This window comes from Salvelinus fontinalis, chromosome 29, assembly GCF_029448725.1.
Source record: "Salvelinus fontinalis isolate EN_2023a chromosome 29, ASM2944872v1, whole genome shotgun sequence".
NCBI lineage: Eukaryota > Metazoa > Chordata > Actinopteri > Salmoniformes > Salmonidae > Salvelinus > Salvelinus fontinalis.
Genome location: NC_074693.1, coordinates 5,914,915 through 5,931,944, shown reverse-complemented (window position 1 = coordinate 5,931,944; position 17,030 = coordinate 5,914,915). Strand labels below are relative to the sequence as shown.

Below are 17,030 nucleotides of genomic sequence, written 5' to 3'. Positions count from 1 at the left end.
GAGAGTAGCTATAATATTACCCTGGAAGGAGATAGAGAGAAGATATAATATTACCCTGGAAGGAGATAGAGAGTAGCTATAATATTACCCTGGTAGGAGAGAGAGAGTAGCTATAATATTACCCTGGTAGGAAATAGAGAGTAACTATAATATTACCCTGGTAGGAAATAGAGAGTAGCTATAATATTACCCTGGAAGGAGAGAGAGAGTAGCTATAATATTACCCTGGTAGGAAATAGAGAGTAACTATAATATTACCCTGGTAGGAAATAGAGAGTAACTATAATATTACCCTGGTAGGAAATAGAGAGTAGCTATAATATTACCCTGGTAGGAAATAGAGAGTAACTATAATATTACCCTGGTAGGAAATAGAGAGTAACTATAATATTACCCTGGTAGGAAATAGAGAGTAGCTATAATATTACCCTGGTAGGAAATAGAGAGTAACTATAATATTACCCTGGTAGGAAATAGAGAGTAGCTATAATATTACCCTGGTAGGAAATAGAGAGTAACTATAATATTACCCTGGTAGGAAATAGAGAGTAACTATAATATTACCCTGGTAGGAAATAGAGAGTAACTATAATATTACCCTGGTAGGAAATAGAGAGTAACTATAATATTACCCTGGTAGGAAATAGAGAGTAACTATAATATTACCCTGGTAGGAAATAGAGAGTAGCTATAATATTACCCTGGTAGGAGAGAGAGAGTAGCTATAATATTACCCTGGTAGGAAATAGAGAGTAACTATAATATTACCCTGGTAGGAAATAGAGAGTAACTATAATATTACCCTGGTAGGAAATAGAGAGTAGCTATAATATTACCCTGGAAGGAGATAGAGAGTAGCTATAATATTACCCTGGAAGGAGATAGAGAGAAGCTATAATATTACCCTGGAATGGGATAGAGAGTAGCTATAATATTACCCTGGAAGGAGATAGAGGGTAGCTGTAATATTACCCTGGAAGGAGATAGAGAGTAGCTATAATATTACCCTGGTAGGAGAGAGAGTAGCTATAATATTACCCTGGAAGGAGATAGAGAGTAGCTATAATATTACCCTGGTAGGAGAGAGAGAGTAGCTATAATATTACCCTGGTAGGAGATAGAGAGTAGCTATAATATTACCCTGGAAGGAGATAGAGAGTAGCTATAATATTACCCTGGTAGGAGATAGAGAGAAGCTATAATATTACCCTGGCTCGTGTGGTTGTTGTCCTTGATGATCTTTTTGGCCTTCCTGTGACATCGGGTGGTGTAGGTGTCCTGGAGTGCAGGTAGTTTGCCCCCGGTGATGCGTTGTGCAGACCTCGCTACCCTCTGGAGAGCCTTACGGTTGTGAGCGGAGGAGTTGTTGTACCAGGCGGTGATACAGCCCGACAGGATGCTCTCGATTGTGCATCTGTAAACGTTTGTGAGTGTTTTTGGTGACAAGCCACATTTCTTCAGCCTCCTGAGGTTGAAGAGGTGCTGTTGTGCCTTCTTCACAACACTGTCTGTGTGGGTGGACCATTTCAGTTTGTCCGTGATGTGTACGCCGAGGAACTTTAAACTTTCCACCTTCTCCACTACTTTCCTGTCGATGTGGATGTGGGGATGCTCCCTCTGCTCTTTCCTGAAGTCCACGATTATCTCCTTTGTTTTATTGACGTTGAGTGTGATGTTATTTTCCTGACACCACACTCCGAGGGCCCTCACCTCCTCCCTATAGGCCGTCTCGTCGTTGTTGGTAATCAAGCCTACCACTGTAGTGTCGTCTGCAAACTTGATGATTGAGTTGGAGGCGTGCATGGCCACGCAGTCATGGGTGAACAGGGAGTACAGGAGAGGGCTGAGAACGCACCCTTGTGGGGCCCCAGTGTTGAGGATCAGTGGGGTGGAGATGTTGTTTCCTACCCTCACCACCTGGGGGCGTCCCGTCAGAAAGTCCAGGACCCAGTTGCACAGGGCGGGGGCGAGACCCAGGGTCTCGAGCTTAATGACGAGTTTGGAGGGTACTATGGTGTTAAATACTGAGCTGGAATGTCTGCGTGTGTGTTGACTGGGACAGAAAGCCATACAGAGCTACACAGCACAGAGCTACACAGACCTACACAGCACAAAGCTACACAGACCTACACAGCACAAAGCTACACAGAACTACACAGCACAGAGCTACACAGACCTACACAGCACAAAGCTACACAGGACTACACAGCACAGAACTACTATAACTGTTTGCCAGCAGAATCTTAATAAGTGGCCACTGAAAGGATTCGTCCAAGAGGCTCAGCGGAAGATTAGATTAGAAACCGAAACACTGTTGTTGATATTCTCTCTCTCTCTCCTCTCTCTGTCTCTCTCTGTCCCTCTCTCTGTATTTCCCTGCCTCTCGTTCTCCCTCTATGTGTATATCTATACCCTCTATGTGTATATCTATTCCCTCTATGTGTATATCTATTCCCTCTGTGTGTATATCTATTCCCTCTGTGTGTATATCTATTCCCTCTATGTGTGTATATCTATTCCCTCTATGTATATATATATTCCCTCTATGTGTATATCTATTCCCTCTATGTGTATATATATTCCCTTTATGTGTATATCTATTCCCTCTATGTGTGTATATCTATTCCCTCTATGTGTATATCTATTCCCTCTATGTGTATATCTATACCCTCTATGTGTATATCTATACCCTCTATGTGTATATCTATTCCCTCTGTGTATATCTATTCCCTAAATGTGTATATCTATTCCCTCTATGTGTATATATTCCCTTTATGTGTATATCTATTCCCTCTGTGTGTATATCTATTCCCTCTATGTGTGTATATCTATTCCCTCTATGTGTATATCTATTCCCTCTATGTGTATATCTATTCCCTCTATGTGTATATATATTCCCTTTATGTGTATATCTATTCCCTCTATGTGTGTATATCTATTCCCTCTATGTGTATATCTATTCCCTCTATGTGTATATCTATACCCTCTATGTGTATATCTATACCCTCTATGTGTATATCTATTCCCTCTATGTGTATATCTATTCCCTCAATGTGTATATCTATTCCCTCTATGTGTATATATTCCCTTTATGTGTATATCTATTCCCTCTATGTGTATATCTATTCCCTCTGTCTATATCTATTCCATCTATGTGTATACCTATTCCCTCTATGTGTATATCTATTCCCTCTATGTGTATATATATTCCCTTTATGTGTATATCTATTCCCTCTATGTGTATATCTATTCCCTCTATGTGTATATCTATTCCCTCTGTGTATATCTATTCCCTCTGTGTGTATATCTACTCCCTCTGTGTGTATATCTATTCCCTAAATGTATATATCTATTCCCTCTATGTATATATCTATTCCCTCTATGTGTATACCTATTCCCTCTATGTGTGTATCTATTCCCTCTGTGTATATCTATTCCCTCTGTGTATATCTATTCCCTCTGTGTGTATATCTATTCCTCTATGTGTATATCTATTCCCTCTATGTGTATATATATTCCCTCTATGTGTATATCTATTCCCTCTGTGTATATCTATTCCCTCTGTGTGTATATCTATTCCCTCTGTGTGTATACCTATTCCCTCTATGTGTATATCTATTCCCTCTGTGTATATCTATTCCCTCTGTGTGTATATCTATTCCCTCTATGTGTATATCTATTCCCTCTGTGTATATCTATTCCCTCTGTGTGTGTATATCTATTCCCTCTATGTGTATATCTATTCCCTCTATGTGTATAACTATACCCTCTATGTGTATATCTATTCCCTCTATGTGTATATCTATTCCCTCTATGTGTATATCTATTCCCTCTGTCTATATCTATTCCATCTATGTGTATACCTATTCCCTCTATGTGTATATCTATTCCCTCTATGTGTATATATATTCCCTTTATGTGTATATCTATTCCCTCTATGTGTATATCTATTCCCTCTATGTGTATATCTATTCCCTCTGTGCGTATATCTATTCCCTCTATGTGTATATCTATTCCCTCTGTGTATATCTATTCCCTCTGTGTGTATATCTATTCCCTCTGTGTGTATATCTATTCCCTAAATGTATATATCTATTCCCTCTATGTATATATCTATTCCCTCTATGTGTATACCTATTCCCTCTATGTGTGTATCTATTCCCTCTGTGTGTATATCTATTCCCTCTATGTGTATATCTATTCCCTCTATGTGTATATATTCCCTCTATGTGTATATCTATTCCCTCTGTGTGTATATCTATTCCCTCTGTGTGTATACCTATTCCCTCTATGTGTATATCTATTCCCTCTGTGTATTTCTATTCCCTCTGTGTGTATATCTATTCCCTCTATGTGTATATATATTCCCTCTGTGTATATATATTCCCTCTGTGTATATCTATTCCCTCTGTGTGTATATCTATTCCCTCTGTGTATATCTATTCCATCTGTGTGTATATCTATTCCCTCTATGTGTATATCTATTCCCTCTATGTGTATATCTATTCCCTCTGTGTGTATATCTATTCCCTCTATGTGTATATCTATTCCCTCTGTGTATATCTATTCCCTCTGTGTGTATATCTATTCCCTCTATGTGTATATATATATTCCCTCTGTGTATATCTATTCCATCTGTGTGTATATCTATTCCCTCTATGTGTATATCTATTCCCTCTATGTGTATATCTATTCCCTCTGTGTGTATATCTATTCCCTCTATGTGTATATCTATTCCCTCTGTGTATATCTATTCCCTCTGTGTGTATATCTATTCCCTCTATGTGTATATATATATTCCCTCTGTGTATATCTATTCCCTCTATGTGTATATCTATCTATCCCACTGCCTGTATGCCAAATGGCACCCTATTCCATATTTAGTGCACTACCTTTGACCAGAGCTTTATGGGAACGACATAGGGAACAGGGTGTAATTTGTTACGCAAACACAGAGAGATTGAATCTGACTGCTGAAGGCATGTTGTCCTGAAGATGCATGGGGCCTTATCTCTCTCTGGCTCAGGGACTTTCAAGGCTAAGCTACAGTATAAGGCCTACTGTGTCCCTGGCTCTCTCTACTCCACTCTCCAGTCCACACATAGAGCACCAGTCCTAATGTTGCCTGGTGCTAGAGGGCTCTAATAGCAACACTCTAGATTCTAGAACACTCCGGAGCACTCTATAGCTACATTCCAGTAGATTCTGGAACACTCTACAATACTCCCCCTCTCACATGTTGTATTCTGAAGGACATGTGAAGACCGAGAGGGTGAGAAATATAACAAGAGAAAGAGGAGGTAGATGACACAGTGTTATGAATGCATGCCTACTGTAACTATCTTGCTGTACAAGAATCTGGACAGCATATTAAAAAAGGTAGATAAGAACCATTCAGGATAAAATGTCTTTATTGTACGATCATGACATGGTATTCTGGTGCCTGTTTACACCTGCTCACTATATGGCTCACAACCAAACATGCTAGACTTTTCAAACCAGCTTTAGATCCCCATCCGGGAAAGCTTCAGCGTATCTAAGTGACACTCTTACATCAGTGGTTTAAAAAATGTATATATATTTTTTATTTCACCTTTATTTAACCAGGTAGGCAAGTTGAGAACAAGTTCTCATTTACAACTGCGACCTGGCCAAGATAAAGCAAAGCAGTGCGACAAAAACAACAACAACACAGAGTTATACATAAACAAACGTACAGTCAATAACAATCTATATACAGTGTGTGCAAATGGAGTAAGGAGGTAAGGCAATAAATATAAGCCAATAGTAGTGAAGTAATTACTGTTGAATGCTGAGCCTCAAAGTTAACCACAGAGGTATAGACCTGTAGCATGGACACTACCTTCTGAAATTCTCTCAATGTGCTTCTGCACCTCGCAGCTAATGGCTTGCTATGGCGTTTTACACTACGATGTGGATGTGCAGTCACTCACTGACGAGACAAAACCCACACTCATACCACCGCCTCATTAACTCCAGACTCAGTTTGGATTGGTGGGAAAAACATTCCAGGCACTGTGACAACACACTATTGAGGATTCCACCGCCGTCATCCATAGATAGATCTAGAAGAGAAAGAGGCAGCACATAGAGTTGCGTGCGTGCGAGCGCCAGACTGAGAATATTTTGAGAGCTTCCGACGTCTAAGTCATTTAAAACATTTATGACTTACTCACTTTACATAAGGTTATGATTCATTGACTTGATTCATACTTAATAGACTCACTCACCTCACTTTACATAAGGTTATGATTCATTGACTTGATTCATACTTAATAGACTCACTCACCTCACTTTACATAAGGTTATGATTCATTGACTTGATTCATACTTAATAGACTCACTCACCTCACTTTACATAACAAGGGCATGTTGCGTTGAGTGGATTCACACTTAATTGTGAGAATTAAAAAAAAATTTTTTTTACACCTCACACACAAGTCACACCATCCAACAAGATATCACAGCAAAATGAGATGTCCAGCCACGTTCTCCTGCTGCTCTGTATCGTTCCATTTCTCCAAATGTCAACTTTCAAAGTTAAAGGTTAAATTTAGGCACTCATTCCAAATGGTTACGGTTTGGGATATGGTTGAAACCAGAAATAAAAACCAGTGTCCACAACTGGGATCAAACACCCAACCTTCTGATCCAGAGTCGAGGGATTACCCAAGTCTACTTGGTAATAGCGCTCACTTTGCCCCTAGTGGCTGGTTTTGAAGGCATTTTCTGACGTCCTCAGGACATGGATAGTTGTCCAATTTTGGTGCCAATCTAGAACGACCTGTCTGCACCATCGCCCATCGTCCACAAATGGTACATCTTGCTGTTTGAGCATCAGAGAGGGCAATGGGAGAAAAATACTCCTTTGGCTAAAAACAGAGACTGTTGACTGTATTCAATGGGGGAAAAAAATCAGGGATCCCTTTTGCAATCTACCTGACTATCACTCAACAACAACTATGTGTTTTAATGTCTGGTGTCTGACTGATACTAGGTTGCTATGGTATATTCAGGTCTAATAGAGAGAGAGACCAGAGAGAGAGAGAGAGAGAGAGAGACCAGAGAGAGAGACCAGAGAGAGAGAGAGACCAGAGAGAGAGAGAGAGAGAGAGAGAGAGAGACAGACAGTAAAAACATGAACATTTGAAAGGATTTACTTGTGAAATATTTTATATTCTTTTAACACTTTTCAGTTACAACAATAATAATAATATCAATGAGAGCATACACAACTCTACTGAAGTATGTCACCCTACTTTACCAGCTTAGTTACTAAACAATTCATAAAACAATGTACAATGCAAGTGTAATAGAAGATAAATAACACATTTGAATTGACAGACTACATTTTCCTTTTGCCTGCTGTATAAGAAAAGGAATAAGCTGACGCACACCCAACAACTGTTTTGTAGAGGTTCTGATTAACGGAGAGTAAGCTATGAAAAGAAACTAATTATGTTCCCAAACATTTAGAAGGTATTGCAACCTACTGTATGACAAACATGTTTTACAGGGTGTACTGTAAACCTACTGTATGACAAACATGTTTTACAGGGTGTACTGTAAACCTACTGTATGACAAACATGTTTTACAGGGTGTACTGTAAACCTACTGTATGACAAACATGTTTTACAGGGTGTACTGTAAACCTACTGTATGACAAACATGTTTTACAGGGTGTACTGTAAACCTACTGTATGACAAACATGTTTTACAGGGTGTACTGTAAACCTACTGTATGACAAACATGTTTTACAGGGTGTACTGTAAACCTACTGTATGACAAACATGTTTTACAGGGTGTACTGTAAACCTACTGTATGACAAACATGTTTTACAGGGTGTACTGTAAACCTACTGTATGACAAACATGTTTTACAGGGTGTACTGTAAACCTACTGTATGACAAACATGTTTTTTCCCCCCATTGCTGTTTGGTCTACGTTTGCCTTGTGACATCGACACTGAAGCTGACATTGACGACTCAATGCTCCTGTCAACACTGGTCCATCATACTCCAAGAATGTGCCGTCATACTCCAAGTATGTGCCGTCATACTCCAAGTATGTGACGTCATACTCCAAGAATGTGCCGTCATACTCCAAGTATGTGCCGTCATACTCCAAGAATGTGACGTCATACTCCAAGAATGTGCCGTCATACTCCAAGAATGTGCCGTCATACTCCAAGAATGTGCCGTCATACTCCAAGAATGTGCCGTCATACTCTAAGAATGTGCCGTCATACTCTAAGAATGTGCCGTCATACTCTAAGAATGTGCCATCATACTCTAAGAATGTGCCATCATACTCTAAGAATGTGCCATCATACTCTAAGAATGTGCCATCATACTCTAAGAATGTGCCATCATACTCTAAGAATGTGCCATCATACTCTAAGAATGTGCCATCATACTCCAAGAATGTGCCATCATACTCCAAGAATGTGCCATCATACTCTAAGAATGTGCCATCATACTCTAAGAATGTGCCATCATACTCTAAGAATGTGCCATCATACTCTAAGAATGTGCCATCATACTCTAAGAATGTGCCGTCATACTCTAAGAATGTGCCGTCATACTCTAAGAATGTGCCATCATACTCTAGCGATATCCAATAAAACATGTATCATCCGTCAGGCATTCAGAATGTCTTCTTCACACCTTCACTCAAATTAAAATCACTATGTCTACCGAACCGTCAAGGCAGTTTCTTGAAGAAGAGTTTCTCTTTATCAGGGTGAATATTCTGTACTTTACAAGTCATATTACTAGTTGATCCATTGATTATTACTGATACAAGTTGAGCCTTTTCAGATAATTAGTGTTCCTTGGTATTTGGAGATGATTCTTTATTTTACTCACTGAGGTACTGTAGGTTCGAGTTGTGAGGTTGTTGTTGATATGCAGACTTGCCCTGAGGGTATACCTGAACATGACCCCTACCACTTAACCCCTCGTATCCTTTCACCCTGTCTTAACCCCTCTTAACCTTTAACCATTCACACACTTTCTCCTGTTACTGTGGTTATAGTTGCTGTGGGTACAATTACTGTTCAGTCCAACTACAGTCAATTCCTAAAATACAACTGGTGTGACTGTACTGACGACGTGCACTAACCAGTGACTTTGCACTTGTAAGAGGTGTACTTATCAGGAATCAACTGTACTACAACATTCCCTCAACAATATGCACAATATCCATGTCCTATACAAAGTCCAGTCCTGTACTGTTGTTTAGCTGCTAGAGTTTTGAGAGAATGTCGTTCTTTGGCCGGTAATGGTGTAAACCTATCTTCTTCTCATGGGTGTACACATTACAGTCAATGAAAGCTACCACATACCAAAGAGCTTAAAAGTGGAATACTGAACTGAATAGAAGAGCCTGGGATAGATAGTTAAAAACACACTCCAATGAGAAAAAGGATTGTCCTTCATAAATGTAAACCACAGTTTCAGAAGAGGGCTAAGAGCCAAAACGCTGTGGGCATTCAAAAACAATCGCATCCCTGTAAAAATGATACTGTTTGAAGAAAGTAAAAAACTGAGAGGTGGTATAAAAACCAAGATGAGAGGAGGAGGAAGAGTACGAGGATGAGTAGAAGGAGAGGTTTTGTGAACATTGTGATGTAACACTTCACATCTCCTCTGGTCTACCAGGCATGGGCGATTAGAATTCTCAACAATCCTTCGAACAATCAAATAACACACTTCAAGCACCCTATTCCCCATGTAGTGCACTACTTTTGACCAGGGCCTGCATAGGGCTTTGGTCAAAAGTAGTGCACTACATAGAGGATAGGGTGCCATTTCCGACAAACCCTCACTCTGTACTAAAACCAGTTATTTCTCTTTCTTGCAGTCAAATACACAACTTGATCTATTCTCACATTTTCCCCCCTTGTTTGTTAGCTTTGACTCTCTGACAAGACGCACCGTTGTTTTTCTAGCATTAAGAATCCCCTCTAGAATGCAAATACCTGGGTTGTCCTAAAGAATATATACATGAACAGCTCGAGAGGATATTGATGGTCCATATAGGTCCTCTTTTACCTTATAAGGAGTTCACTGTGCTTTTTTGTGAGACAAGATGGCATCATTTAAGCTGGTTGTCTTCACAAGCAGAGACTTAAAAGGTGAGGCGTTATCTTTACAAGAAAAATATGAGAATTTTTTTATTTGACCTTTATTTAACTAGGCAAGTCAGTTAAGAACAAGTTCTTATTTTCAATGACGGCCTAGGAACAGTGGTTGCCTTGTTCAGTGGCTGCCTTGTTCAGGGGCAGAACGACAGATATTTACCTTGTCAGCTCGGGGATTCAATCTCGGGGATTCGATCTTGCAACCTTTCGGTTACTAGTCCAACGCTCTAACCACTAGGGTACCTGCCACCACATTTGAATAGTAAAAGTGAACGGCGCCTTTCCCAACAGTTTGGTCTCAGACATATAAGGAAAATAAGAAGAGGGGAAGGAGGAAATAAAAGACTTTCGTTGTGTGTGACACTTTGTTCTTGTTTGTGCCGGGCTGGCCACTCTCTCTCGCTCATTCCTCTAGGCTGCTTAGATTATTTGTCACATTATTTGGCCATTTTAGTTCAGAGGAGCAGGAGGGTCTGTTGGAGTAAGCAGCAGCAGAGGTTCAGAACAAAGTAGTACTTCAATCTAGGCCCTTCTCCGATTGGCCCCTTCCAGCCCGCTAAAGTTAGTTATACACAGACCAGGCAGGACCTGAACTGGACTAAACAAGCTATTTTACACACAGCATTGTGCTTCACCAAGGCAGATACTATATACAGGAGGAAGGACAGTACATGGAGGGTGGGGGGGGGGGCAGTCTCTGTAGGATGGTTAGGGGGGCTGTGGTCGGGTCTCTGAGGCTTGGTGCGGGGGCGATGGTTGGGTTATAGCTGGATCAGGAGAAGGGACCGCAGAGGTGGTAAGGATTACAGCTGATGGGTGAGAGAGAAATATGGAGAGAGGGGACGGCTGGTTTGAGGCAGGTGGGCTTGACGCAGGGGGCCAGGGCCCATGGAGATTGGGGCCAGGGGTGCTTGAAGCAGGAATTCAAGGCTAGTGGCGGGGGGGGGCAAGGGCTGGAGGCTAGGGAACACTAAGAGCCAAGGGGCAGGGGCTGGAGCCAAGGGGCAGGGGCTGGAGGCTGGGGTCCAGGAGGCAAGGGAAAAATTGATGGATCCAGGGATGCAAGGGGGCCCAGGACTGGATACAGGGAGACAAGGGGATCCAGGGAGGCAAGGGGGCCCAGGAATGGATCCAGGGAGGCAAGGGGACCCAGGGAGGCAAGGGGATCCAGGGAAGCAAGGGGATCCAGGGAGGCAAGGGGATCCAGGGAGGCAAGGGGGCCTAGGACTGGATACAGGGAGACAAGGGGATCCAGGGAGGCAAGGGGACCCAGGGATGGATCCAGGGAGGCAAGGGGACCCAGGGGTGGATCCAGGGAGGCAAGAGTAGAGGAGGCTGGATGCTGGGGACCACTAGGGGGACCGGGGACCAGGGATGATGATGATGGTCTCACTCACGGTAGAACACGTATTCAGTGTAGCTGGTCCAGATCTTGTCGTCCGTCTGCTCGTGAGCGAAGGCGCAGGTCCCCGTGGAGTTACAGGCCACCATGTGAAACCCGGCGTCTGCCAGCCTGTCAAAGGCCTGCTCCAGGAAGGTGAATTTGAGGTAGTATCGTGACGTGTAGCGCTCTGGAGGTCGGTCCGGGTCCCGGCTCTCGTTCAGCGTCTCCCCAAACACCTCTTTAGCCAGCAACGTCTTGCCACAGACCATAATGCGAGCAACTCGTCTGAACTTGGCGTCGGTCTGGCTGTCACGCCCCAATGTATAGGAGCCGCGATAACCGATGGTGATGAATCCAGAGCGTTTACCGTCTCCACTGGGGACCAGACTGGCGCAGGCGGCAGTGCCCAGCGAGGCCAGGTTGCGCCCAGTGTCGATGCCCGGCGAGGAGTCCTCCGGGTCGCTCTGACACCCCTCGTCGCCTAGCGAGTTCTGCTTGCTGAATTTGGGCGCCAGAATCTTTATGAGCTCAGGTAGGTTGAAGAACTCAGCCTCCCGCTGCAGGCGACCCCGTTCTGGGAAGTGGTCTGGGAGCACCAGCTGCTGATCTCTCATGTAGTCCAGAATATACCGGAACAGGAAACCATCACGGTCCACGAAGAAACGGCCCTTGGTGTCCCTCGCCAGACCTTTGGTGGATTTCCTGCTAAACATCTCCCACAGGAGAGAGTCTGGTACGCTGATGAGGGTTGAGTAGCGAGTGATGTACACCTGACCGCCCACGTTCAGCTCTACTATCTCAGGGAAGATGACTTCTTCCCCTAAAGGAATGCTGGGGGTGTTATCGGGGAGAGCCATGGCTATTGTCCTTCTGTTACAGAGAACTCTGCAACCCTACTCCTACTGTCACCTTGCTAGTGAGGTGGGGAGATTTGTTTCCAAGTTATAGCCTACAACTGTACACAGCAGCTCAGAATAGGTTACTTGCGTTCATATGAAATAGATATGAATAAAATAAAAAATAAAAAAATAGTTCTGTTGTCAAAATTAATAAAAGGGTATTTCTGAAACCCTAAAGGTGATCAGCTGTTAAAAAAAAGGCTTAACTACAGCAGCGCACTATTTCTAACAGAGCAAAGCAATCATCTAAACTGCAGTTATATCATCTCAGGCCGTTAATAGCAAAACGTGCCAACACGAAGGCATCTATTCTAACTACAGGGATAGTTTCTGGTAGCTAAAACACCTTGTGCCCATGTCCTTTACGCGTAAACCAATGGAATATCCTGAATATTGCACCGGAGGATTGAAACAAAATAGCCTACCAAAATCCTAAACACGCATGCATTTCTCAACGACTCTTGTCTATATATGGAGAACAGTCCGGAATGGATAATAGCCCACAGCAGTCCTTGATCGTTTCCTCTTATTTCGCTCGATTGTCTTGACGCAAAAAACCGATAGGTGGAACTTCAGTACAATCCATAATTGGAGGTGTCGGTTGGAGTACGGATCAGGAATAGCCAATAAAGGAAGCAGAATTCCCAGACGAAATACGAGCTAGAGCCGTGAACAAAAACACCTCTAGTCGTGCCATCGCCGAGGGGACGACGCTATCTGTCTTTCGTTCGGTAGGTTTTCTCCTCCCGTAGTAATAGCCACTCTCTTATGCCATCCCGGAGAGCTCTGCTGCTGCAAAAAACCGTAAATAATCAGCCCTGTTAAACCCCACCTACCTGCCGGTGACGCGCTCTAGCTTTGCCCCGGCCCGGGTCAGTGTTTATATTATGCTAAACTAACAGTTTCACTTACACCTATAAACACAAAGGCAGATCTTTGATTGTTTAGATGATTCATCAAATGGAATTATGGAGATGATTCATCATTTGGTGTCATGTCATTGCTGTCATGAGCCATATAGCAAAGCAATTGAGATGTCAATTTGATTTGCAGTGTCAATTTCAATTAATTTGTCCGTTTTTGAACATCAACGGTGAATAGTATAGTAAACAGGGGTGTAAATGACCAACTAGGGGTCCTTAGAATTGGCATTAACGGTCCTTATAATAAAACTCAGATCCCTATAATATAACAGAACAGCAGCGACACCTATTGGATATAACGACAACTACAACAATGGCAAATACCCAAGACTAAATACAAAACATTTAGCACTCCGTAAAAACGTTAGATATAATTTGAATTCCAAATAAATAAAGAAAAAATATAAATTGCATTGTAATTAAGATCACTTTATTGGTCGATTGCACACAAGGTCCAACCAAAATGTTACTTCCGCTATTAACCCAACCCCTCTGAAAGACACACACATATACCGTTATTTGGAGGAGAGGTGCGGGTGCTGCCAGACTGGGTGCCCAGGGAGCTGTTGTAGTGGGGGGTTAAGTACCTTGTTCAAGGGCAAAAAAACAAGCAATGGTATCTATGATATGATACCAGCAACCCTTTGGTAGCCTGCTCATTTCCCAACAGTATTTTCCTGTCTGACCCGGGACTAGAACAGGTAACCCTCCTGCTGGTGGCTCGCCTCTCTCACCACTAGGCTACATGCGCTCGCCTCTCCAACCACTCGGTTACCTGCCTACCTGGCAGCTAGCCTAGCGGTTAGAACAACACAAGATTTGAGCCACATCCACGTGCCTTGTTTATAAGATATTTGATTTGCAATTGCACTTTAGAATAAACTGCTGTTCAATAAGATGTGGTCTGGTTGATGATTATGGCACCCTATTAGAACAGAGAGTATTCCAATCACTTCTACAGGAGTACTCCTGACAAACCAGTGTTCCAGCTCCTACAGGAGTCCCTCCTGACACACCAGTGTTCCAGCTCCTACAGGAGTCCCTCCTGACACTCCAGTGTTCCAGCTCCTACAGGAGTCCCTCCTGACAAACCAGTGTTCCAGCTCCTACAGGAGTCCCTCCTGACACACCAGTGTTCCAGCTCCTACAGGAGTCCCTCCTGACACACCAGTGTTCCAGCTCCTACAGGAGTCCTCCTGACACACCAGTGTTCCAGCTCCTACAGGAGTCCCTCCTGACACTCCAGTGTTCCAGCTCCTACAGGAGTCCCTCCTGACACACCAGTGTTCCAGCTCCTACAGGAGTCCCTCCTGACACACCAGTGTTCCAGCTCCTACAGGAGTCCTCCTGACACACCAGTGTTCCAGCTCCTACAGGAGTCCCTCCTGACACACCAGTGTTCCAGCTCCTACAGGAGTCCCTCCTGACACACCAGTGTTCCAGCTCCTACAGGAGTCCCTCCTGACACTCCAGTGTTCCAGCTCCTACAGGAGTCCCTCCTGACACACCAGTGTTCCAGCTCCTACAGGAGTCCCTCCTGACACACCAGTGTTCCAGCTCCTACAGGAGTCCTCCTGACACACCAGTGTTCCAGCTCCTACAGGAGTCCCTCCTGACACACCAGTGTTCCAGCTCCTACAGGAGTCCCTCCTGACACACCAGTGTTCCAGCTCCTACAGGAGTCCCCCCTGACACACCAGTGTTCCAGCTCCTACAGGAGTCCTCCTGACACACCAGTGTTCCAGCTCCTACAGGAGTCCCTCCTGACACACCAGTGTTCCAGCTCCTACAGGAGTCCCTCCTGACACTCCAGTGTTCCAGCTCCTACAGGAGTCCCTCCTGACACACCAGTGTTCCAGCTCCTACAGGAGTCCCTCCTGACACACCAGTGTTCCAGCTCCTACAGGAGTCCCTCCTGACACACCAGTGTTCCAGCTCCTACAGGGGTCCCTCCTGACACACCAGTGTTCCAGCTCCTACAAGAGTCCCTCCTGACACACCAGTGTTCCAGGGGGGAGAAAATGTGTCAGGAGGGTAGTGGAAGTGGACAGTTGAATCCTCTCTCTCGCGCTCTCGCATGCACACGCACGCACGCACGCACACACACACACACACACACACACACACACACACACACACACACACACACACACACACACACACACAACACTAGACCCACTCCAATTTGCTTACCGCCCCAACAGATCCACAGATTATGGAATCTCTATTGAGTTTGAGTTTATTTTGACAGGGACAGTGCACATTAATCAACGTTTCATTGCACTCCACACTGCCTTTCCCCACCTGGACAAAAGGAACACCTATGTGAGAATGCTATTCATTGACTACAGCTCAGTGTTCAACACCATAATTCCCTCAAAGCTCATCAATAAGCTAAGGACCCTGGGACTAAACACCTCCCTCTGCAACTGGATCCTGGACTTCCTGACGGGCCGCCCCCAGGTGGTAAGGATAGGTAACAACACATCCGCCACGCTGATCCTTAACACAGGGGCCCGTCAGGGATGGGTGCTCAGTCCCCTCCTGTACTCCCTGTTCACTCATGACTGCAGGGCCAGGCACGACTCCAACACCATTATTAAGTTTGCCGACGACACAACAGTGGTTGGCCTGATCACCGACAACAACGAGAGCCTATAGGGAGGTCAGAGACCTGGCCGTGTGGTGCCAGGACAACAACCTCACCCTCAACGTAATCAAGACAAAGGAGAAAAAGAGGACCGAGCATGCCCGTATTCTCATCGATGGGGCTGCAGTGGAGCAGGTTGAGAGCTTCAAGTTCCTTGGCGTCCACATCACCAACAAACTAACATGGTCCAAGCACACCAAGACAGTCATGAAAAAGTCACAAAACCTATTCCCCCTTAGGAGACTGAAAAGATTTGGCATGGGTCCAAAAGATTTTACAGCTGCACCATCGAGAGCATCCTGACTGGTTGCATCACAGCCTGGTATGGCAACTGCTCGGCTTCCGACCGCAAGGCACTACAGAGGGTACATCACTCAGGCCAAGCTTCCTGCCATCCAGGACCTCTATACCAGGCGGTGTCAGAGGAAGGCCCTAAAAATTGTCAAAGACTCCAAGGCACCCTAGTCATAGACTGTTCTCTCTGCTACCGCACGGTAAGCGGTACCTGGGTGCCACGTTTAGGTCCAAGAGGCTTCTGAACAGCTTCTACCCCCAAGCCATAAGACTCCTGAACATCTAGTCAAATGGCTACCCAGACTATTTGCATCACCACCCCCCTTTTACATTGCTGCTACTCTCTGTTGTTATCATCTATGCATAGTCACTTTAATAACTCTACCTAAATGTAGATATTACCTCAACTAACCGGTACTCCCCCTGTATATAGTCTCACTAGTGTTATTTTACTGCTTCCCTTTAATTACTTGTTACTTTATTTCTTATCCATATTTATTTTAACTGCATTGTTGGTTAGGGGCTCAAGTAAGTAAGCATTTCACTCTAAAGGTCAACACCTGTTGTATTCGGCGCATTTTATTTTAATCCCCCCCGGTGTCCACCCTCTCCATCTGGGTTCAACTACAGGACAAATCCCCCCCAGTGTCCACCCTCTCCATCTGGGTTCAACTACAGGACAAATCCCCCCCAGTGTCCACCCTCTCCATCT

At 44.0% G+C, this 17,030-nt stretch overlaps 1 protein-coding gene across 1 annotated transcript in view; it reads right to left on the bottom strand.

Annotated features, from left to right (window-relative positions):
* Positions 1 to 7,176: 7,176 nt before the first annotated feature.
* The window catches only part of LOC129827346 (BTB/POZ domain-containing protein KCTD12-like), a 10,441-nt gene continuing 587 nt past the window's right edge, over positions 7,177 to 17,030 (bottom strand). Inside the window, exon 1 of the mRNA XM_055888110.1 lies at positions 7,177 to 17,030. This exon is cut by the window's right edge and continues 587 nt beyond it. Within this exon, the coding sequence (XP_055744085.1) occupies positions 11,558 to 12,409 (852 nt within the window). The 5' untranslated portion in view covers positions 12,410 to 17,030 and the 3' untranslated portion in view covers positions 7,177 to 11,557.